Source organism: Aulonocara sp. 'chitande type north' Nkhata Bay, linkage group LG20, assembly GCF_057382095.1.
Source record: "Aulonocara sp. 'chitande type north' Nkhata Bay isolate Kocher_YH1m ecotype deep benthic linkage group LG20, A_spYH_male_GT1.1, whole genome shotgun sequence".
NCBI lineage: Eukaryota > Metazoa > Chordata > Actinopteri > Cichliformes > Cichlidae > Aulonocara > Aulonocara sp. 'chitande type north' Nkhata Bay.
Genome location: NC_141363.1, coordinates 1,589,731 through 1,613,962, shown reverse-complemented (window position 1 = coordinate 1,613,962; position 24,232 = coordinate 1,589,731). Strand labels below are relative to the sequence as shown.

Here is a 24,232-nt window from a genome sequence, read left to right as displayed (position 1 = left end):
CAACAAATAATCTAGCTTTGTAGATTTGGAGCCATTTGGAAGTTGTTGTAATAGATTTATTGATGAGATTCATGCAGTTCATTAAATAATTGAGATTGTGAGCCAAATAAAATAATATAAAACATTAAATCACCCTCCTCTGCTGTACATGATAGCAAATCAAATGAGGTACTATGTGTAGGGTTGTTTGAGTGCCTTGAGTTTGTGATTAGAGGTCAGTCCATACGTCACGAAGAGGAAGATTGTTTTAAATATATTTATTTTTTAGTCTTAGTCCTTCTCCTGGTGTTTCATGACAATTTTTGTGTTTTGTTTTTTTTACCCCCACCACCTGAAGTGAACAAGACTGGCTAATGTGTTACCCCTGCAGATATGAGTCACAACCTGCCAGCGAGGAGAAACGAGGGAGAAAACGGCATCTGTGCTGCTTGTGTGGGAAATGAGAACTTTGTCCTTTGCTACTCCACGCAGGGCAAATATTATGCAAGAACCGCTCGTTCATCCTAAGACACGTGCGAACACGCACGTTGATATGACCTGTTTGAGGCTCGTGTGCTTAGGCCGTCGCTGCATGTGCGCTATGGCTCATCACTCAGGATATGTTGTCATTCTTCTTCAGCTCGGCCTTCGGCTCTGTGCTTGTTCAGCAGTGATCGTAGTACCACAGAGCTTGCTACAGTGCAGTTATTCACAAGTGCATTTCAACATACACTGGTCACATGTTTTGTAAACGTGATATATGAAGAGCGCCTTGACTGGAATTTTCTCAAATATGACCGTAAAGTTTACTTGGACCCAAAGCTTAACAGTTGATGTTTGTGTTTAAGGTGCAAGGCCACTGTGACATCACATGGATCCCATTCTTGTAAATGTGACACACCCAAGGCACGCTTACTGATTTTTGAACATGGCCTAACATGTCACAATAAAACTGTAGGAGGTTGAGGGTGGGATTTCTTGCAATTGCTTTTTATGAGGTTAATGTTGTGGTTTTATATCATTGTAGTTTGTTAAGTGTTTTAAATGCAGCCACGTGTACATTCAAAGCTACAAGCAGCACAACAAGTAACCTAACATGCTTAACTATGGGAGGCCTTTGTGCAGTGATCAGCATGGACAATGTTACTACTGTAATACAAAATGGTTGTTTGCTCCGTTTCCAGTAAAGCTTATTGAAAATGACCCAGTGGAAGAAACTCGGTGAGGAAGAATGATGGTAAATAACAAAACTGGTGAAGTCCCACAAGCTTCACTTCTTCCTCTCCAGTTGCTCTCATGTTGTTCTTACCAGGAAGTCACTTAAAGGAGTCTAAAAGATAAACGAGAAAGATGATTGATAATAGCAGAGGCAATGCTTGGCGGTTATTTAAATGTGTAAGGATGACATAAATCACTTTTTAGGGTGAGATGAATTGATCAGAGTTCCTTTTCTTACCTCCTGAAAGAAGCCTCGGTTCACTACTTATCTCTGAGAAGACTCCCCCTGTGGTCAATCTGGTTATTAGTGTTTACTTACTGTTGTATTAGTTCATTGATTTGCTTTTGATCTTGCATAATACATGAGAAAAAATGCAGATCTTATATGTGTGAATATTTTATAACCGTGTATGGTATGAATATTGTATGAAGGTTTTAAGTGAATTGTTTCTATCCGCAATCTAAGGGTAATGGAACACACCGGTATGTAACTCTTATTTAGGGAACGAGCGCTCGTAGTGCCTGCTCCTGTCGTTGTCCTGGCACAGTATGCACACACAGACACATTAATGCAAAGTAAAGGGGCCATTATCCCCAGTAAGCACCATTTGCTGCCACTGTCACAGTGGGGAGCCTGCTCTGAGTGCCACGATCATCAATATGCCGCATTATTTTATCACAGCACAAACTCTGCAGGACTAGCCCCATTTTGTGAAGCTTTCTGGGGCTGCGCTGTAGCTCCAAGTCACGTGTGCATGTGTTTCTGGATGAGTTTGTGTGTCTTTCCTCTGGCAGTGACAGTATGATGTATGGGGGAGCAGCAGCCTGCTATCAGAGAGAACAGGTGGCTCTCTCAAGAGACAAACTGACAACACACTGTCCTGATTTAATGTGTAGAAGAAAAAAGAAGACGGAACGATCGTCTTTATTCTCGTGGTAAAAATTAGTAGCTGTTATTCCCACGAGGGGAGGAGAATGACTGAGGCCCACAACATGATGGAGGCTTGTTCAGGGTCAGTGGTTCATTGTAAGTAGGCTTTCAGAAGCTACTAGAAAATATTAGCTTCAGCTTTTATGAAGGTTTAGAGTCCACGGCGACACGGCGCTCCACCCACAGAACATTTTTAAGGAAACAACTTTTTTTATCTTTATTATTCTATTTTCAATGATATGAGTATTTGATAGGACTTTTGATTAGTGGTGATGAGTCACTGGCTTTTCCACTCAGGCTTTTCCTGGTGGCACTCATGTGAAAGATAATGAGAGGTGTGGCATTTAAGTCTGTGGAAACATCCTGCAACAGGAAGATGGCGGTAAAAGTAAAGAACTTCAACGGAAAGTAATTTGCAGAAATAATCAGCAGAGTATTAATTAACACTCCCAGACGCACACAAACACACACACTCTTGTCGTTAAGCTTTAAAAACCCAGAGGCATTTCAAGATGGCTGCCAAGCGCCCAGACCTGTTTCACAAAGGACTGGGGCGTCATGCCTCTGATACTGGGATGCTGGCATGCCATGTGAAAGCATGCACTGTAGTGGCGTTATGCTGTTTTTGTTTGGTATGAATGAGCAAAGGCAACATAAACGGGTCTTTTTAGCCACACAGACCACCATTTCTGTCTGAAAGAGGCTTAAACGTGTGCTCAGGTGTATTTGTGCTTATTAATCACCACGAGTTTTCATTTCTACCTGTGTGTGCCGTATCCCTCGTTTGGTCATTTGGGAGTAGAGGAAACGAGCCCAGAGATATTCTCACCTTTCAAGTAGCAAAACAGTTGTTTAACAAAACTTCCACCGAGTCCAAAGGTCATCCTGTCAGTTTGGCCTCCTGAGGGAAATGTCTGACTCGTTACTGCTAAACTGTGTTCACCAGGTACTATAAATTATATTTGGTGTCGACTAAGTCGAATTCATTCAATTTTTACCAGCAAAAAATAAATAAACAAATCGTGCTGCAGGTCATAAAACAGAAACAATCAGCAGATCTGGTTCTTTATTGGTTCATCATCTCAAGTGACTACTTTAAATAATTGGGAGATATTACTACATCTTTCATCAGTTATTACTTAAAGTGTGTGTGTGTGTGTGTGTGTGTGTGTGTGTGTGTGTGTGTGTGTGTGTGTGTGTGTGTGTGTGTGTGTGTGAGAGTGTGTGTGTGAGAGTGTGTGTGTGAGAGTGTGAGATTGCAGAGGTTTTGATCCTAATCTTGGTCCAGGTAGTTTGAGGCTGGTGGAAGCTGAAGCTGCTGGCAGGCAGCCAGTGTGTTGTCCCATCTCCGGCTGCCTTCCCTCCATTATTGTCAGCCCGTGGGAGATGGCTATTGATCTGTGTGTGTGTGTGTCCCCCTCTTGGTCTCTGACTAGCCACATTTCACTCAAATCTATGCCTTTCAGGGATATGAGAGAAGAGAAATGTGTGCAGCATCGAGGTGTCAGACCAAACCAGTGTGAGCTGTATATCACTTGGCCACAGGGATGTAGAAGTGACATGTTAAAGATCATTATGATTGTGGCACAGAGGTCATGAGTGTACAGCAGCATGTAGAGCGCAGGCGATGCAGGCAAGCTGGCGTCAGTATTTTGTGCTGTACTGTACTCTTTACAACTCTTTATATAAATCCATCTGAGATCACATCCCTGCACATCTGTTCTCCTTTACCTTTGTGTTTGGTGATTTGTGAGACAGTCTGTGGCTCCCTTCCCTGTTTGAAAGCACTTGATTCTCACCAGTTCACTAATCATCACAAACATGTTTACTAATCAAACTGTTGTGTTTTGTAGATGGCTGCAATCAGAAAGAAGCTGGTGATAGTTGGGGATGGTGCGTGTGGGAAAACCTGCCTGCTTATTGTCTTCAGTAAGGACCAGTTCCCAGAGGTCTACGTCCCCACTGTGTTTGAGAACTACATCGCTGACATTGAAGTTGATACCAAACAGGTACGTTGTAGAATATATATGTACTGGAAGTGCTGGATATACAAGTCTGGCCCAAGTCTTCAGTCAGAAAGACTGCTGCAGTCCAGGAGTCTAGTTCACCGTCTTTAATGAAGCTTCACAGAAGAACTGGTTACAGCAGGGCTTGCCAGGATAAATCCAACTGTGATGCAGCCAGATATGCACTTCTAATTGTGGCAGATGCAGTATAGGTGACTATAAGCATGGTTGTCTGGAAACAGAAACAGGTAATACTATAATTAGCAGGGTCAAAGATAACTAAGCAACAATCAGAACACATCATCTACTCAGACACAGCAATATTTTACAATGTCCACTAGGGGTCGCCGTAAGACCCGAAGTTAGCTAAATAGCGCAAATCTTCCCAGTTGCTAGTACTAAGGCACAAATGTGGCAAGCTAACAGCAGCTAAACTAAACAATAAACAACAGAAAAATCCTTTAACCGCGGGATGTAATCATTGGAGGAGATTCTGGCCACTGGTATTAACTTAGTGCAAATTAATTAAATAATTAAATAAACCTACTAACGTGATATCTGTGTACCGGGGCATAACTTTAGCTTTAACATGCACGAACAACTATAACTATTTTCATACCAGTTAACCTGTCAAAAGTATTAACACTTACAGTTTCATTGACGCACACGGAATCGCACAAACTGCGGGGAATTTGCACATACGTCGTATTTGAAATATCGGTTTTCAGTTTGAAGACTATGAATAATTTAAACTATTGAAATTGAAGTAATAGTTTGACCTTTGTGTATTTGTAACAACTTCACTTAAAGAGGTTCAAGTTTCCATTTGACATTTATTTTTTGTTTGGAAAAGTAATAAAAGCTTCTTCCTTTTTTGTTTTTTGACTCAGTGGCTCTCAGCCATTTATTTGTGATTCTTACAAAACATCAGCATCTATTTGGAGCTCCTTGTCACTGTTTAAGACATTTGTTAGGTTTTAGTATTTCCCCTCCAAGTTTCTCCTGTGGTGCCATTTAAACAGTAGTTAGGTTGTTTCTGAAAAGTAGAACAAATAAGAGTCCAAAAAAACGAGTTTGCAGATTGTTTATCGTGTGCTTTGGGTACTAATGTTCTCTGTGAACCTTCAGTTATTAAATGAAGAAAATGAAAGTATAAGGATATACTTTTGTAATAAAGGAGCAAAGACTGACTACACTGTGTATGTATTGATAATATTAATAGGAGACATTTTATATTAGAGGTATTACTCCTACTCTCACTACTTTTGCTTATATAATATTTACACAAGTGCAGAATCTAAGAGCAAATTTGAGCTGTTTCTTGGAACAGGCAGGTTTATGTGACACTCTTTGACTCTGTTGATTGTGGACCACATCCCATCAAGATTGATGGCAATAAGTGCCTGCTCTGAGAGAATATTTGTGCTATTTCATTGTTATAAAGCCGCAGATCTCCAGCTAGCAACAGGAAATGGATCAGTGCCACCTTCCTGTGCAAGGTCGGGACCCCTCTCCTAATACATCATGACTAATGTCCCGTTTCCTGTTCCTTTTTCCTGTGCTGTAAAATTGGGGATCAGCTGGTTTTTACTTCAGTAGGTTGAATGTGATGGAAGAATTTAAAATGTAACAACTTTATTTGATGCAGTGAAATATTTTATAACACACTGTTTGACCTTATATTACGTTACAGTTAACATTACTAAGAAAAAAAGATTTCTCTTGGGAACCTGACTCCTGAGAGACATCTACTGGTAATAGAAGCAAAGGGCAGCTGACTGAGGTTCTTCCTGGTGTGAAATAGCTTATTTTACAACAGTTTACGTGTTATATCTCATTAAATATTGAAAATACCCTTCCTGTGGTAGACTGTAAGTGCGGTGTCTGGGCAATCTTGGTAAGAAGCTTGTGAGCCAACAAGAAACATGTGAGATGTAAGAAAAGCCCAGAAGAATTGTTGAGGTACTGTTGCACTCTGGACTACAATCAAGATGTTCTCCAGCTGTGATTAGTAGTAAAAATACTGCAAATGAAATCAGCAGAAGAATAAAATGCATAAATAATGCAGTTTAATCCTCAGTTTAGTTTTGACTTTAAAAAAGCCATAATTTCCTCATGAAGTGACATTTCTAGGCTTGTGTGTACTAAACATTCCTATGTAGTTCCTTGTGGTTGCATTGTAACTAGAGCTACAGCTCATGCTGACCTCTCGCAAATGATTTTTGCAAGCGTTTTCTTTTATCTGGAGCAAGCGAGGCGCTGAGGGATTTCTAACAGCTTGATTAACAGCTGAGATCCTGTGGGAACCACCTCCACCTCTGCAGACTTGCTGTTTAGGCCCGATAGTGGAGGATTGAGTTGTTCTCAGTTATGTTCCTCCCTCTGTCCAATGGGATTTCTTTTGTCTGTAATCTGTTTTTGTATTTTAATGGTAGCAAGTGTGTGCTCTGTGTTGGAGCTGCTTGCTTCATATGTTTTGTTCTTTGTCTTCCTCTCTCTCAGGTGGAGTTGGCATTGTGGGATACAGCAGGTCAGGAAGACTATGACAGATTGAGGCCTCTCTCCTACCCTGACACAGACGTAATCCTCATGTGTTTCTCCATAGACAGTCCTGACAGTTTAGGTAAGGCGGCGGTGAAAGTGTGTTTTAGTTCATTGCTGTGCCCCAGTTAAGATATTTTTCTGAAATCAACAAGCAAAGTCTCCGAGTTCCTGAGACAGTGTTGTATTATTCTTTTGTAAGATTACTTCACAACAAAGGTCACCTGGCAGGGAAATGTTCCAGATTTTATCTGCTCATGGGGCTACATCTTCTTACAAAGGGTTTTCCCACATATTTCATTGGTATCGTAACCTGCTGTTGAAATTCCATCTTCCACTGTCATGGAAAAGTCATGACTTGACTGGTTGAACTGCATTACGATGCATTAATATGTAGGCACACACGAGATTACAGTCGCTCCTCCAATGAACTTTAGGAATGAAGTCTGGGCATCAGCTGACCTTTGTAGCTTTGATTGCTATGGTAGACATGACGGACTGGAGAGGGTTCACCAGGAACATGCAGTTACTATGGATGAGATGCAGGAAACTTTTTGGGCGCAGCTTTTAAATGCAGTTTCCTCTACCACCTCAGCATCTCCTCAAAATCTCAGCAGGGAACTTCTTTTATAGTCCTTAGGTGTTAAGCAAAGCTTAGCAGAGCGTCACGGTCTCTGGGCTTGGTTAGATATGTGGAGCAACCGGTAGTGTGGGATGCTTGTGTTTACTTTTGTTGTGTTGTCAGTCCTTTAACATTGCCATGGCCACAGAGAAGACAAAAGTCACGAAGTACTATAAATGTCTTTTAGAAGAGCGAAAATAAGGGTTGTAACTTAGCATTACAGCCATTCTTTGCTTTCCTCATCCATGCTTTAGGATATTCCTACTCTAACACAAAATGTAATCTCTGTTCAGAGAGAAATCGCTTGTTTTGTCGACTGTGTGTGACACTAGCTCTCAGTGACCTCTTGGTATTTTTTTTTGTGCACAGTCACAAGGGAAACTAGTGACTGTCCTTACAGGAGGAAAAAGGTCTGGTGCAAAACTAATGCTCTGATTTTCATATATGGAGTTTTTCTTTATTCTTTTAGAGAACATTCCTGAGAAATGGACACCTGAAGTGAAGCACTTTTGTCCCAATGTCCCAATCATCCTCGTGGGCAACAAGAAGGACCTTAGGAATGATGAACACACACGCAGAGAGCTCGCCAAGATGAAACAGGTCTTGTATTTGGGGGGGTTTTGGTTTTTGTGTTAAAGGAAACACATCCTCTCAGTAGATAAATGTCCACGCACAACCACTGAAATTTTAACTGGCTTTCTATATATGACACCCAGGAACCAGTAAAGCCTGAAGAGGGCAGAGACATGGCCAACCGCATCAGTGCCTTTGGCTACCTGGAGTGTTCAGCCAAGACCAAGGACGGAGTGCGGGACGTGTTTGAGATGGCGACCAGAGCGGCACTGCAGGTGCGCAAGCGTAAGAAGAGGGGTGGCTGCCAGATTCTGTGAACAGCCAGAGTGTTGGCCACAGCACCTGAGGGAGGACTAGCCCCTCCCCGACACACAGAGCAAACCTAGCGAAACCTTAAATCAATGGCTTCCATGGACTTCACAGACGCAGATGTGCCGCCGGCAAATATGAAAGACTGACACACCTGTTTAAAAGCAAAACAAATCAGCCGTCTTTTTTTAAAGCAGCCTCCTCTGCAGCTCACTCTGTTATTGCTTCTTTCCTGTTTGTTCTCTACCAGAACACAAGCTTGTTTGAAGGACCAACCCGCTTACTTTACTTTTATATGTATGTTTGTATTTATGTGCATATACTTTATAAATGTCATGCATTGGGCACTGTTATGTTTGTTTACAGAGAAGGGTTTTGTGGACTTTCTCTCACAGCTATGAGCTGCACACAGCTTTACTTCTGTTTTCCTCTGCTTCTCTTCAACCTGTGTGTGCCACTTAGTCTCCTTTTATACATCAGCTTCAGTCCTGATTCCTTTTTTGTCAGACAATTTATTTTAGACCCCGAAAGTTCTATTTCACCAAGTGCTGTGTCAGCAGAGTGCTGTTTTCCACAGCTTTCTCTTCTGACACAAAGGACTAAATTTACAGCCTGTTCACACTTCATTAATCCACTGAAACCTACATAAAGTAATGCAGGAGCGACTGTATGGAGAGGCTTCGGCCTGCACCTCGGTCTCTGTCTTTCTCCATGGCGATGGCTTAAACTGGCACTGCAGACAGTGGTCTATTGTCTTGGACACAATATGTGCAGTCGTGCTCACACTGGCTCTGGCAGACGTCATTACAGCTTCCCCCCGATGAGCCCTGCATCCTGCCTGTACTGTTTGAGGTCCAGTATACAGTCATCTCACAATACTGTGTACTGGACTCACTGTGGATGAATGCACACAATATACAGCCATATTAATATTATATAACATCAGCCTAGTCTGTGTGTAAAAGTAGCTGACAACTAGATTAGCAGCTCAAACATCATTGCGTGGTGTACAGGAGCCCTTAGTCACTGTATGGTCGTTCTTTGAGTTGTGAACAGGCAAAAACCAGAGTAACAGTGATGTCTTTTGGCCCTAAGCTAGAACCGTAAAGATGAAGAGATTTTACACCAATGTGACAAAACTGTAAAACAGAATTTGAATTAAAAAAAAAAAAACATATTGGGGAATGAAACGCCAGAGTTTACGCATGTGTCTCCTTCAGAGCCAAAATAAAGAAGTACAGGGCAAAGGCTGTATGCACTCCTGCTCAGAAAGAGCCCAGATCAAATTGTTTGTGTATTACATCGTACAAATATTCATCTTGCCACAATAACAAAAGCAAGACGTTCTTCCACTTGGAGTGGGTGTGGGCTAATGTCTGGCCAGTGGCTCTGTCTTAAATGTCACAACGAAATTTGAGAAAAGGTTGATTGAAGCTGCTTTACAAACAGGAGCAGGAAGTTTTGAATGTCTGAAACATGACAAACATGTTAATAAAGTATTTTTGAAATACTACTTTGGTTTGGTTTTGGAGATGGTTTTAATACATTTACATCTCAATAACTGTTTACTCTTATTTATTACAACTGACTTCTATAAGTAAATCAGCATTTAACTTTCTTTTGGCATCCCCTTGGTATAATATTTAAAATGAGAATTAAAGAGACCTCAGACTTACAAGTAAAAAAACAACAAAACAAAATTGGTAGGTTTGAACATTCAAGTGACCTCGTGTGTTGTCATCTTAGATTTATTTAAATAATTTGATTTAAAATGAACCTTACAATTACTCCATTGATAAGAAAATGAATAAAATTGCTGTTTGGTAACTGTAATTAAGAAATACATTGAAAGTCTCATACATGGGCAGGCAACACTATGTACACTATGACATGTACATTTCAGTTATTTAACAACCAGTTAATACTTAAGCACAGATTGATTTAAAACTGTAAATTCAAGTAATTTGCTCCTTCGCAAAGTCAGGCGTGGTCCCGAACTGCTCCTTTTGGATTCTATTGATGATCAGATGACACAGAAGAATCCTTGCATATAAAGTGCACGTTTATAAAGCACACTCGGTCCTATGCACAGACTGCTTCATCTGTTCTCCTAGTGCTGGAAAAGTGCACTTCTGAGCTGCTTGAGGAACTTTTCAGTCTCAAGATTTATTGTCACCATGTAATTGTGAGAAGTTGCTGGTGTTAGTGGTGCAGTTCCCTGAGACAACATAGTTGCTTTAAACACAAAACAGTTATGTCTATCATTGTCTTTGGTCAAGATTATCTAGTAAAATATACTTTGGTTATTCTCTCTTGTTTTGGACATTTGATATAGCAAAGTGTTCATTTAGGACAGTTTGATGGTGCTGAAATGAATTCCTCTGAACAGCTTTTGGGGCTCTCCTTTGGCTCACATGTCATTCCTCCACTCAGGGTCCAGCTGCTGCTGAATGACACTCTCTGCAGTCTCAACTGGTGAGAAAAGCAAAATTCAAGGTGGAGAATTTTAACATGTTCATATGAGGAAGGTTTTTATGAAAGAATTACCCTCAGTTTCATATGTTTTTACTCAGTGGCACAATTATTGTAATTAGCCTTTGTTTGCTACCTGTGGGCTCAATTGAGATGTAAAGTGCTTGAAGTCGAGCTACCACATATTCATCCTCCTCTGCCTGAGTGAATCCAGTGTAACCTCCTTCATCTCTGCAGTACTGGATGAAGCTGCAGGCGAACAGAGAAAGAGTGAACAAGAAAGTCAGCACAGATCACTCGTTCAAATTTAAAGCTGAGTTTAAAATTTAACGTTTGCTGAAAGCGGAAGTAGGAGTGTGTCACGTGCCGGGCCCAGGTGGAATCTGTTTCCAAAATTCTGGGGTTTCCCACCACAATCAGCAGGGCTTTAGCTCGAGTCACAGCCACATTAAATCTCTGGACAACAAAAGAACGTGTCACAATAATCTGTAAATGCAGGCTCTTCATTTTGTGTGTCTGTGTATGGGATTGCGTTATTTACCTTCTCGTTTTTGACAAAGCCCAGGTTGAACTTTTTGTCCATCTCTGTGTAATCGGGGCTGCTTCGAACTGTAGACACCAAAATCACTCTCCTCTCCTGGCCCTGGAACTCCTCCACTGAACCAACCTGACACACACACACAAATATGCATTTCTGACACACTTGCTACTCTGTGTTTTGAAGTCTTTTACTCTCCAACATTTAGTTACCTTAAGGTTTTCCATACTCATAAATTGAAATTCTTTTTCCAGACCAATTTTTTCCAGTGCCTTGCGGATTTTCTGCACCTGTGTGACACAAAGAAAAACATAACCACTAACCACACCTTTAAATCTGCATCTTATCCACGTGTGTTCATTTGTAGTTATAGCAAAGGTTTGTAACCACTACATAAAAAAAATGTAATCACACCTGCTTCCTGTAGGGGGCGATGATGCCTATGTCTCGGGGTGCAATCTTTGCCACGCCCTTCTTGCCTTGTGCCTGCAGCAGTTTCCGCACATAGTCCATCAGCACCTCCACTTCAGCTACATTGAAGAAAGAAGGACTGCTGGCCTCACGTTTGTCAATGCCAGTCACCCCATGGAAGATCACTGGGAAGTTCTGAAAGACATCAATTTTGAATTGGTGAAACTTTTAACTACCTCACTGCTCTGAGTAGTTGCAGCAAAGCTTTTGTTGCTTTGATTTCCAAAAGCAGTAGAAGAAGACTGGATGTGTAAATTAATTATGTGGAGATATCATCTGAATTTCAGGAGCGGGACCACTCCTCCTTCACGCCCCCTCCGGCCTCAGGCTATAAAAGCCCCCCTTCACCAATACCTGCTGTTCTCATTTTCATGCCCCCCCCCCCCCATTTTCTCTCTCTTCTCCTCTTTTCCTTTCATTCATTTCTCGTTAGTACCTGGGGATCTGCCCGGCCCGGGGCAAGTTACTTTGAAAAAGTAATTAATTATAGTTACTAGTTACTTCTTCAAAAAAAGTAACTGAGTTACAATATTCTAAAAGTAATTAATTACTTGAAAAGTAACTATTGCGTTACTTTAAAAAAAAAAGTTTAACCCTCTGGGGTCCAGGGTATAATTGTCCATTTTTAACTACTTTTGATGTTTCCTCCACATCTCACCTTTAAAAACTATTTACTTGTTTGGTCTCATCCTTTTCAGCACAACCTCACGTGTCTGAATCTACAGTCATGTTTTCATTTTTTACAGACTGTATTAACACAATTGATCTAAAATCAGACAAAAAAAACTAAATCCGAGGAGAAAAGGTTATATTTTTTACTGTAACAACCACAAACATGTTTAATGAATCATATTTCATAATGTTAAATGCAAATATAAATTGTCAATTTTAAAATCCTATGCACAAGTTTTGCAAACAACAAAGTTATTTGCATCCATTTACCTTTTACCTTGATTTTTTTAAATAACCATTTCAAACTATTTACAGAACAATCAGCTGTTCTTCAATAAGATGCCACAAATTATTTGTGCCACTGCAAAAACATCATTTCTGTCCACTATAAAGGAAACATCACAGCCTGATACCTGCAGCTCTGACAGCAGCAGGTGTATCACTGCTGTTTCTACCTGGAGACAGCAGTCGCCTCATTGTTCTGACACACAACACAAAACTATCCACAACACACTAACTACACAAGACAGCACATTAACTACACACTCCAAACACGCTAAACGTCACAAATCTCTCACGTCTCAAAACTCGCTCGCTCTCTTTTTCTACTCCTAAAACTTCCCCTGTTAGGGGGGGGCATAAGAAGAGAGTGCTTGCTAGCGCTGTCCTTACGTGACGACACTATTGAGGAATAAACAGGCATATATCTTGTTTATCATGACTCTGGTTTTAAGTGGCCTATCAACACAATTTAAAAACTGGTATATGTCACCTTGTTGCTTTGTCTTTAAGTGGTCATGTGATTGGCTTACCATGACTACTTTATTCTTGCTCAGTCAAACAGCAGCACTCAGGTGTTGTGATTATCGTCCGCGGGAGCGCGCAGCTGCTTAAAGCTGCAGCATCCAGATTACTTACAGCTGAATACAGCTTCAACCGTCTGTTTGTTGAAAAATAGTAACGGACCGCGTTTCCTTGTTAGTAACTGTAACGGCATTGTAACAATCCGGTTGTTCAGTCTGACGTCACTAGCCGTGTCTGGGTCTAAACTCCGCTGCAGGTCCATATATCAAACGATCACTATGGCATTACTGAGAGTTGAAAAACTGTCTAAAGTCTTTCATCTTTAATAAAATGATCAGCGTTCTGCTCTACCAGGTGTAACAATTGAGTTTAACATCCAGGCATCCGTGAAAACGGAATTTATGACATTTAACGGAGTTAGAAGTTAGCAGGGAGTTAGCTCGCTAGCTTCTATCTAAATACAATATAGCATGTCCTGACTGCGGGGTTTTGGAAACAAATTCAAACGTACAGCTCTGCTATTACTTCCAACATAAATGAAGACAGAAACTAAACAGCAGTGACGTTTGTAGGGTTACTGAAGTTGGGCTAGCTGGTATATAATGATGTGCTACGTGACCGCTAGCGACACAGCTATGTTAGCATAATATAAACAAGCTAACTTTTTTCCACTCGATAAAAGTTAACGTGAGTGTTCTCGGTGGTCAGGAACAAATGTAATCGCATGGCAGGATGCTGTAAAAGGACCAAACTTCAGCCAGGAGAACAACTGAGATAATCCATCCACAATACGAGGTTAGTCATTCATATACTGCTGCATGGGCTGGGCTGTAGTTACATCCTAAGGTTTTAAAAACTGAGCTTAAATAAATGATTAGCGGTAATAAAAGCCGAGGGAGGTCAACGGTGATCACTGACTGTTTTAGGAGCTTTTTGAGATTAAATAAAAGAAAATACAAAACATTAAACATGTTAACAACACAAAAGCCACATTAAACGCAGACTACTTTAGACCCGGAAGTAGGATTCGTCGCGTCATCACTGAACAACCGGATAGGAATAGTAATTAGTTAGATTACTTGTTACTGAAAAAAGTAACGCCGTTATTCCCATCACTGGTCGCCAGTCCCCTTCGAGGCCTTCCCCAAACCGCAGCACCAGTTCACACTTCCTCATCCCTCATCGCCCATCATTACAGAGGATGTGGTCCCAGCTAGTGAATTGTACATACACTGCACAGTGCACACTTGTTAAAAGAAGAATCACTACCTTTTTTGGTAGCTCTTCCCAGTTGCAGTAGAAGTTTCGTGCGTACTCATCTGCACAAGCCTGCAGCTCCCCGTCATAGAAAAGCTCATTGGGAATTTTGAGAATGGCAGGATGAGACCTGAAAGAAAAATGCACATTGTTGCAAATCAAGCAAATCAAGTTTTTGTCACCGAGCATCCTTAGACTCTCTTCTAGCACACCTGTAGTTACGCAGCAGCTTGGTAACAAAATGTTTGCTGAACACACCATCAGCGTTCTTCTGGTACAGAGAGAAGTTATTCATCAGCCGCTCCAAGAGGGACACTCCTGTAGACAGCACAGAGTTTTTAAAACCAAATGTCAGTTTGCTACACACAGGGAAACAGTTCCGGGCAGTATCCATCCATTCATTCATCTTTTTTTTTTTTAACCACTTGTCCAAGCCAGGGCTGAAGGCTATCCAGGGGTCGCCACAGTAGCTCATCTGCCTCCATCTCACTACATCCATGAATCTTCTTTGTGGCCTTCCTCTTTTCTTTTTGCCCGTTCAGTCCACATTCAACATCTTGTGTCCAGCATATCTACTTTCCCTCCTCTGCACATGTCCAAACCATCTCTGCTCAACCTAAGCTGTCCCTCTGATGTACTCATTTCTAATCCCGTTTATTCTGGTCACTCTCAAAGAAAATTTTAATATGTCAAGCTCAGCAAGCAAGAAGGAGATCAGAGCCAATCCTTGATGTAATCCCACACCCTTTACTCCACACCTCACCACTGTCTCGCTGTCCTCATGCACCACTCTCACATATTTCTCTGCCACTCTTGACTTCTTCATGCAGTACCACAGCTCCTTTGTTGGCACTCTATCATCTGCTTTCTTTAGATCCACAAAGACACAGTGCAACATCTTCTGACCTTTTCTGTACTTCTCCATCAACACACTCAAAACAAATGTTACATCTGGAATACTCTTTCTCAGCACCTTGTGGCCAATTCAGAATCCCCAAAAACACGCACGTCCTTGGACTGTGGGAGGAGGAAAAATACTATGTAGCCTTATTTCTCTGTATTACAGTAGATTTGTGCGCAAGGCAACATAAGTGTTCTTACGTCTGTACTTACCCATGCCGTATTTCAGAGCATAAGGAGATCTAAGAATGGGGCCAAGCTGCTTGGGGTCTCCAGCCAGAACAACCTGACCAGCCGTTGCATCAAGCAACCCTTTGGTCCCACAAAATAACAAAAATCAATCATCATATAAATCAAATTTAGTACAGCTCTAGAAAGGAAAACTCTTTGTTGTTTATACCTGCCAATGGTATTATACACTCAGTCTCCACAGCATGTCCAGCCTCATCAATAAACACATGAGTGAAATGTTCTGCTGGAATGTCACCTGAGACGAATCTGCACAGATCAACAAATCTTTACATGGCACAAAGTCATATTTGCCACGTTCATCTGTCATGTTTAATGTTGTGTTAATGTTATAGACAGTGTCATGCAGATATGACTGCAGTGTGAGTCATTCACTACCTTCCGGCAGTAAACAGGGTGGTGACCATGATCTTATACGTCATCAGCTCTTCTTTAGCAGGGAAAATGTAACACTCCCCAACCAGGTTAGAGCATTCCTGTAAAGTGCCATCGTATCATAAACCTCAGTGAGACTTAATACAATAGCATCAAGCACTAGAACGCACATCAACACTGTGGTTAAGAAATGAGTGAGTGAGTCCTCATTCAGTGTGTCATGCATGAACATTACAGTCATGAAGTGCATTTCACATATAGTAGATACTTAAATGTAAACTACTGAATGAAAGTTTGCTCTAATATCACAGGTGAATGAAAGGTAATGCAGAGTTAGTTTCTTGATAAACTGCATCTCCATTAAAAAAGAAAAACAAATCATTTTCATTAAATGAACTCCCAGCACTGACCATTAGTTCATCAGGAACAAGTTTTGGGTCCCAGCTGCTGGCATACATGCGATATACTTTACGCTTGTCCACATGCTCCAGAATCCTCTTGCAAAGCAGATCAGCAGCACTGTTGGTTGGAGTGCATGCCAGAATGTAGCAGTTAGCTTGTGTCTTCTCTATCTGCTTGATGGCCTCCACCACAGTCACTGTTTTTCCTGAATAGAACAGGAAACATAAAAACGGCATCAGCTGAGTTGCATTTTCAGACTTATGATAAGTTCCTTCTATAGCAGCTCAAAAGCAGAGGGGTAGCAATCTTTGGGACCCAGTACCAGTTCCAGGTGGACCAAAAATCAGGTAGGGGGCAGGTTTGGATGAGCCAGCTACAATGTGTTGTACTGCCTGATATTGCTCTGGATTTTTCTCCAGCTGCCTATCAAACAGCCTGTTGATGGAAAAATAAATGGAAAAAAAGGAATAATTTTAGAGCTGAATCACATGCCTGAATCACTCCTGTCATTTCAGGATGATTTATACATTTTAAGTGTATACAGAGAACCAAAATTTCAGCCTCGGCTGAGTAGTGCAGCACTGATGATCATCCATTATTTATTTACATGTAGGGAAAAAGGATAACACATGCACTGTGTATTAAAAAAAGTATGTGATCAGTCCACTAGAGTTTCTAACCTGAGATTGGGAAGGTCCTTTGGCTGAAAGGACATGTTGGGTTCAGCAGGAAACAACACGCTTTCCAGTCTATATGAAGAAGCCAGTTCTGCCGCTCTGTGCTGGAGACGCAGAGTCAGGCGGGTTATAGTGAACTCAACACTGAACTTCATACCTTCTACAAAGCGGCTGACCAACCTGTAAAGAAATTCACAAAACCTAAGATGCCACAAATATCACTTTACTAGAAATGTATTAATCTCCCTTGATTTGTACTTTTATAATGCTAAACAGTCATCATCTTACTGGGAGCTGAAACCCAGTTTAACACTGTCCAGGTGCACACTGTGGACGTAGCCACAGTACTTGACCCCTGGTTCTCCAACAGGATACACCAGCAGCTTATCTCCTCGGAGCACAGAGGGACGGTTCTCAGCCACACCAGGCACCTGGGAAAAGGGACAAGAGCTATCTGTCACAAGGATAACCGTGATGACACAAACATGAGCTGAATGTGTCCCACAAGCTGCCACAAGCAGTCAAGGTTGTGTAGAGGTCCTTGTCATTTTTAGGAACCGACATGAAAAACAAGCTTAACATATGAATGGGTCAGTGAAGAATGACCATATTTAGGTATGTAGTATGTTTTGTATGAGTTTGATATGGGTTTAAATGAATGACCTTCATAACTGAGGGGTATTTTTCAGTGTTAATTTTTATAACTCTTCATGAAATGAATGAAACCTTCAGTTATATGCTCACTAACAACTTGCTTATTTCTTTAATTTTTCAGGTGTTGTACTGTTCTTTCTCACCATATTACATATAGCACTAAGAGAGGCTGAGCTGTTAGTTGGTCTTATACATTTTTATAATTGAACTAATGGTAACAACTAAATGTGATCAGAATCATATGTCTGACATATCTGATACATTTACCTCCAGAACAAGAAGCTTCTTGTTCGTTTTGTCTTTAGTCATGGTAGCATGTCCTCTGTCAGTATTGGGGATGTTGTATCTCTTGATGTCCACCTCCATCTGAAGCTCCTCCAGATACAGCAGCACCTGGAACCTCTCTGTGTAGTTCTCCCAGTTCAAGGGACTCTCCAGTATGGCTCTTTGAGACACACCACATGAAAAACAGATGACATTGTATACTGCAAATCATATCACAGAAGCTGAGTTGAGATTAGAGGATCTCAGTAGATCACATCAATTTCTTAATTGCTGATCATTGCTGTTTGTCACCAAGATTACACAAAAACTACCAAGCTTGAATTTTATGAAAAATTGAGCCATATCACACACAAATTTAGGACAATCTCAGGAGAATGAGATGACGTGTTTTCCACAGTCGCCCTTTCTCACATATAGCAAACAGCAGTGTCTTTTAGAAGGATTGTCACTACTGGAAATACTGGATATGCAGGGCAAACTAGACGACATGCCCACTTTCTAGTGGTAAAAGCACCTGCTCCTTTCCCACAATGTGGAAGACCAACTAACATCCCATCCAGCTGGGAAGGACATCCACATACATTTACGATCGATAACACACAGAAAAGTTGTGTAAAACTGCTTTGGTGGAGAGGTGTTCAAAAAAAAAGAAGAAGACTAAATTAGTTTTAGTGCAGAATGGAATTGAAATAACATTGCCTTGGTGTATGTTCTTCCACTGCCCCTCTAGTTAATCTATGTTTTTGTCCTATTGTCTCAAAAGAGATCATTGTTAAATATCATAAAAGATGTCACCAGATTAGTGAAATCAGAAGACACTGACAACAAACTGATAACACTGCAATTTTTAAAACACTTTAACCTCATAAAAAACTAATGGAAAATAAACATGAGTGAGGCAAACTACCATTTAACATTTACCACAATCTCAAGGCTCTTTCTTACCTTTTAGCATTGAATGATGAGTACTTCAGTGATGTAAGGAGGTTACGGATGTATGATGGTACTCGATACTCTTTCAGCTTAACCACGTATTTTAGATGTATTAATGCCAGCCTTAAGGAGACAAATAAAGGTGTAGTATTATAAAAGAGACAGAAAATGTATTTTTGTACATTTACAGAGTACGTTTAACAGCTAAATAAAGCGTAGTACCCTTCAGGTGGCATCCCATCCACAGTCATGCAATCAACCTCAGGAGTCCAGGCGGGGATGGAGCGAGGTTTGTAGGGGGCTGTAGGTGCTAGCTCCAGTCCCAAGGAAGTTACACACTCAGCCTCAATAAAGCGCACAATGTAAAATGCAGCAGAGGATGGCTGCAGGTCTGGTTTGAATTCAAAGGCGAGTGTAGCTGGATAGAAACCAACCAAGCTGAAGCGGAAGACAGCCTGGATTTTATAGCTGTCACCTGAAACCCGGATGTTGAGTGCATTAATGGTCAAATTCAACCTGTAATCTGTGAGTCAAATGTGAGTCAAACGAGCTAGCTTATCTGTGATGCTCGCGTCACCTGGTTTTAGTGTCAGGGGGTTCTGTTTGGTCACTTTCTGCTCGTCAACCAGCGACAAGCACTTGAGCCAGTGTAGAGGTGTGTAGTAGGTGAAATACACAGTTTCTGTTCCAGTGTTCTTCACATGCAGGGTTATCTCACTCTGTTAGCAAAACACATCATTTTGTAAAGTTTTTCCTTTGTTTGTTTGTAAGCACATGTATATATCGGGGAACATTGCAATCTGATGGCTTAAATACCTCAAAGGTCTCTTCCACACGTAAGTGAAGTTTTCCATTCTCAAACGAACGTTCGGATGTGATGCTGATCCCATTTTTGTCAGATATGAAGTGGGTTCTGTAGGTGGGAGAAGATCAGAGGCATTGATTCACTGTTTTACTGCAGGGGTTCAGGCCACTTCTTTCACGTTTGCCTTTCTTTTCTAGCTGCATGCAGAAGTAATACAGGCAGCAGAGGCGGATGCTCTGAGTGAGTGACAGAGGTTAATGGACTGAAGTAGCCACACTCGCACCTCCATGTTCTGCATACATGCCTGGCCTGTTTGCCACAGCACATGAGTTGTGTTTTCCCATGTTTCACATTTCATTTACTCATTAAACAAAAACATTCCTAATGGTTTGCCTTAAAAATAAAAAGCATGTTCACACTGTGAGTTGCATTGTGCCAGGTTACCTCTCTGACTTGAGTTTGTTCATCAGGAGACTGGCCGTTTTCCTCCGGTATCTTACTCCTGTCTCTGCCTCATCTGCAGAGGCTGCTGTCTGTCCCATCCCCGGACTGGCTGCTCCATTCTGGGCAGGCGTCGGTTTACGGTCTCTCTGCCACTGCCACTGGTCCACGTAAAGAGCTTTGACCTGTGTGGATCATCACTTCATGTCAGTTTTATTTTAGGATTTAGAAAAAGAAAAACCACTGTCACGTTTCTGGCTTTATTTATCTGAGCTTATAAAGTTGCAACCAAGAAAGAGAATGAGCGTCGTCTTAAGAAACTCTGAAGTATTTTCTTCAGACAACAGGATGTATTTTTGAGGAAGTGACAGCATCCTGTCCTTACGTGAACTCTGATTCCTTAACTCACTTTGACTTCAAATTTTTAAACTGATTCCTGTGGACAGTTTAAGAATATTAAGTCCTATAAAATGTTGTCCTATAAAAAAAAAAAGCTATTTTATTTTAACCATTAATAACACAATTAATGATCCTCCTATTAACAAATACAAAAAAAGAAGAAGAAGAGCAAGCTGAACCAGTTTTGTTTTAGACAATAATAATACCTTAATGTCTTTTAGAACCTGTTTGGCTTTTTACTATGAGGTGAGGTCAAACATGCTGAAAACAAGGAAACAGTTGCCCTCTGTCAATAGCAAACTAGGGTAAGAATATTTACTGTAAATATGAACTTTGCTTCCACTTGCACCTCCTCTAACACTGAAGTTAGAATACATGAGGTGTACAGTAGATGGCACATCATGATTTAAAACTCACAATACCAATTTCAAAAGCCCATTTCAATAAATTTCTCTGATGTAACATTTATGTTGCTAAAAGAACAGATTGCAGCTCTACCTTTGTGCTGGGATAACCTTTATTAAGTACTCATGGCTCAAAGCACACTCCCTCCAAATAAATCATCACTTTGATTTCAACTGTTACACGTGTGTGAAGTTCATGATGGTCTCTTAGATGGTTTTAGTGCTATCCTGCTGATAAAATCCTTCCAAAGGCACGAAAACAGCTAAAAAGTGCTCAAAATGCTGAACGGATGGACGGACGGACAGACAGACACAATAATACACAGAAAACCCCAACAATCAGACGACCCCTTGTGAGCAAGCAAGAGCCAAGCAACGGGGAGGGATATGAGATAAGATATGAGATAAGATATGAACACTCATATATATCAACATATAACAGGTTGAGAATAGCTTTACTCTTTGACCTCCTCTGTGATAACCAAGAAGTTTGCCTTTTTACATAAAAAAAAATAAGCCTGCATAGCCCAGATTTAACTCTGTGGCATTCTCAGGTATGAAAATGGAAGGGCAGATAACTGTTTTATTGGTACGGTTATATTAAAATACAAAAGTTATTCTGGAAAAGTCACAGAAGGAAATTACCAAAATGATAAACACTGTCAGAGAAACTACGACTACTATCAATGACCTGTATTATATCTGTAAAAACATCACAATTTGGAAAAAATTGTTTCATTTATTCATTTTATTGTCAAATGTTGACAACATAAAACCTTGAAAACCAAATAAAAATATGTTCACTATTGTGCACTGGAGAAACAGGAAGTAACAGCTAACAATGAAGTCTTTGCTGATGCCTAAGTGGTATATATGCCTCACAGTCACTGTAAAAACATTTGCATAATGTCAGTGGATTAGCTGTATCCTGACGCTTGATGTAAACACAATTAAGGAATAGATATTCCAAATAAAGCCCTGTTCTTCTTTATACTGTATGTTAGGGAAAATGTTCTAAAACACTTCTTCAGTAAAGACTCAGAGAAGAGAAACACACAGAACTTCTTGCTAGCAAGGGCAGCCTCCACTCTAAGAGACTCCAGTGTGTGTGTGTGTGTGTGTGTGTGTGTGTGTGTGTGTGTGTGTGTGTGTGTGTGTGTGTGTGTGTTGATCAAAGGGTCATATAACATGAAAGCACAAAATGTACATCCTTGGTCATAAAGAGGGTAGTCTCCCCCACCCTAGATGGCACGGTGAGGAAGTCCAGCAGTTAAAGCACTTAGACTAAAACAGACATAGCTACGTTAAAACAATAAAACAAGGTACGACCTCTCCCACGCTCCCAGGATGTGGGGGTGAACCAAGCCTGCTAAAAATCACACATCCTGTCACTACCAAATAACTACAAACAGCATCCTACCATAAGCAAACTTATATCACTAAAAGATTATACTGACTACTAAATACAATTTTCCATTGACACTGTAGCACTGACTCTAAGGGAACATCAGTGTGGCACGTGATCACCAACTCAACACCAGCACCGCACCTACCTCAATCCACGAGCTGCCATCTGGACTTTACCCAACAATGACTAAAGGCTAAGATTCATTTCATTGGGCTATAATCAGCCTCCAGTATTTTGTTTTTGTTTTTGTTTCATCAGATAAACATTATTTACCTGTATGATTAACTGATTTTAAATTTAAATGTTTCACTTGAAGTTGTATCACTGAGAGATTCTAAAAAAATATCAGACATGCCTTGTTATCTCAACTACAAGACTGAGTGATGTGCTTAAATAAAATGTGAAAATGTAAGTTTTATGGTAAAAAATCAATCAATCAATCAATCAATCAATCAATCATTGAAATCAGTAATTGTTAAGAAACACATGTACCGTTAGAGATTCTGGTATAACAGATAATGAAAGAGGAGTAGTGCATACCTTGGAGTTGAAACGAATAGTGTCTCTTTGTCTTGTTATTTTGTTGGACACTTTCAGGGCATACAGGACTGACCCAAAGTTTGGATCTTTGGCCTCTGGATTCCTGAAGTGTTTACAAAGAATATCATTGGTAACAAAGTAAGTTCACTTTTCAAGTGGCAGAAAATATCAAATGCAACATTTCTATTAGCTCAACAAACATCAGCAAGAACACAAACTGTGCGCAGTCTGCCGCACAGTGTTGCTAACGAAAGGTCCAGCTGCTTTACTGCTGCTTTTTCAGGGAGAGAATTCTAACTTTAGTCAGAGATGGAGAAAATTGTAAGACAGACAGGAGACAAAAGGAAAAAGAGGGGTTATGTGTAAAGGGAAGGACTGCACAGTGATTTCTGATACAGATTTAAAGATTAATGTCGTCATTTTCAATCACATCTGTGTATGACCTGTAAAATTTATACCAATGCTGTTTGTTTAGGAAATGGAAAAAAGCCGAGATAGGTTGTGAAACATCTGCTGACATCTTGTTCAATTCATTTCTGTAAATCCACAAAGAGCAGCAGGTTAGCCGATCATAAAATTGTGAGTTATCATTCTTTTCCCCACTAAACGACAACAACTGATCTTAGGGCTTCCATACCAGCCGAATTCCACTTTAACCTCTGATTGTACTCAAGGCAAAGTCACCCTCCACAATGTAGACATCAGAAGAAAAATTTATATATATAAATTTGTTTGTTTTGCTGGTATCCTACATAACAGACTGATTTCAGTCTTATATTAATTTGGCACAAGGTTCAGTTGCACAAAAATTGGTGGTAGAATTCCCTCAAGGACCTACTTTTTTACGTTCTCACTTTGAGTACATTTCAGAGCCTGCACTTTTTGGCTTTTACTTCAAGAAGTCGATTCAGTACTTCAACTTTTACTGCAGTTTTTGGTTATGGATACTTTTATAAATAACAGTGATCAAGAACCCACCTCATCCGGAACTCATTGTTGTAAATGTCTCTCAGCTGAATCCTGTCTGTGATGGATACTCGATTAGTCTCCTTCAAAAACTCGAAGAACTCGAGTCCAATTTTGCAGCGGATAGATAACTTCACATTAACCATGATCAATAGTTGATATTATCAGAGTATATCCTAAATCGTCCGTGCCGATCGTCTAAATGCGGATGTAACGCATCAACGCACAGCTTGTGTTTATTTCATATAGCAATACCCTAAGACTGGGCTTTAGCTTTCCATTCCTTGACCGCCCGCATGGGCGGAGCACCTCTATGCTATCTGCTGCGTACTGAAACAGTCATGCTCGGAGACTAAAAGCAGGCACACCCAGAGAGTCAGTCAGGCCGGAGAAATGAAACT

The 24,232-nt window shown here is 40.6% G+C and overlaps 2 protein-coding genes across 2 annotated transcripts in view; one reads left to right on the top strand and one right to left on the bottom strand.

Moving 5' to 3' along the window:
• LOC147304765 (rho-related GTP-binding protein RhoA-D) overlaps positions 1–9,692 on the top strand; it is a 19,840-nt gene extending 10,148 nt beyond the window's left edge. Inside the window, exons 2-5 of the mRNA XM_086278701.1 lie at positions 3,982–4,137; positions 6,637–6,757; positions 7,767–7,897; positions 8,014–9,692. Of these exons, the coding sequence (XP_086134827.1) occupies positions 3,982–4,137; positions 6,637–6,757; positions 7,767–7,897; positions 8,014–8,187 (582 nt within the window). The 3' untranslated portion in view covers positions 8,188–9,692. The remainder of the gene's footprint in view (positions 1–3,981; positions 4,138–6,636; positions 6,758–7,766; positions 7,898–8,013) is intronic.
• Positions 9,112–24,232, bottom strand: LOC147304764 (putative RNA helicase mov-10-B.2). Its single transcript, XM_086278700.1, has 23 exons — positions 23,844–24,232; positions 22,866–22,968; positions 20,118–20,299; positions 19,685–19,781; positions 19,446–19,587; positions 19,091–19,343; positions 18,881–18,991; positions 17,918–18,095; positions 17,285–17,427; positions 17,000–17,176; positions 16,642–16,754; positions 16,328–16,524; positions 15,921–16,018; positions 15,694–15,791; positions 15,507–15,605; positions 14,606–14,711; positions 14,406–14,523; positions 11,604–11,795; positions 11,402–11,479; positions 11,193–11,318; positions 11,019–11,107; positions 10,788–10,900; positions 9,112–10,651 (listed from the first exon to the last, which is right to left on the bottom strand). Exons 1-23 carry the CDS (start codon positions 23,975–23,977, stop codon positions 10,590–10,592), a joined length of 3,009 nt encoding a protein of 1,002 aa, XP_086134826.1. The 5' UTR covers positions 23,978–24,232; the 3' UTR covers positions 9,112–10,589.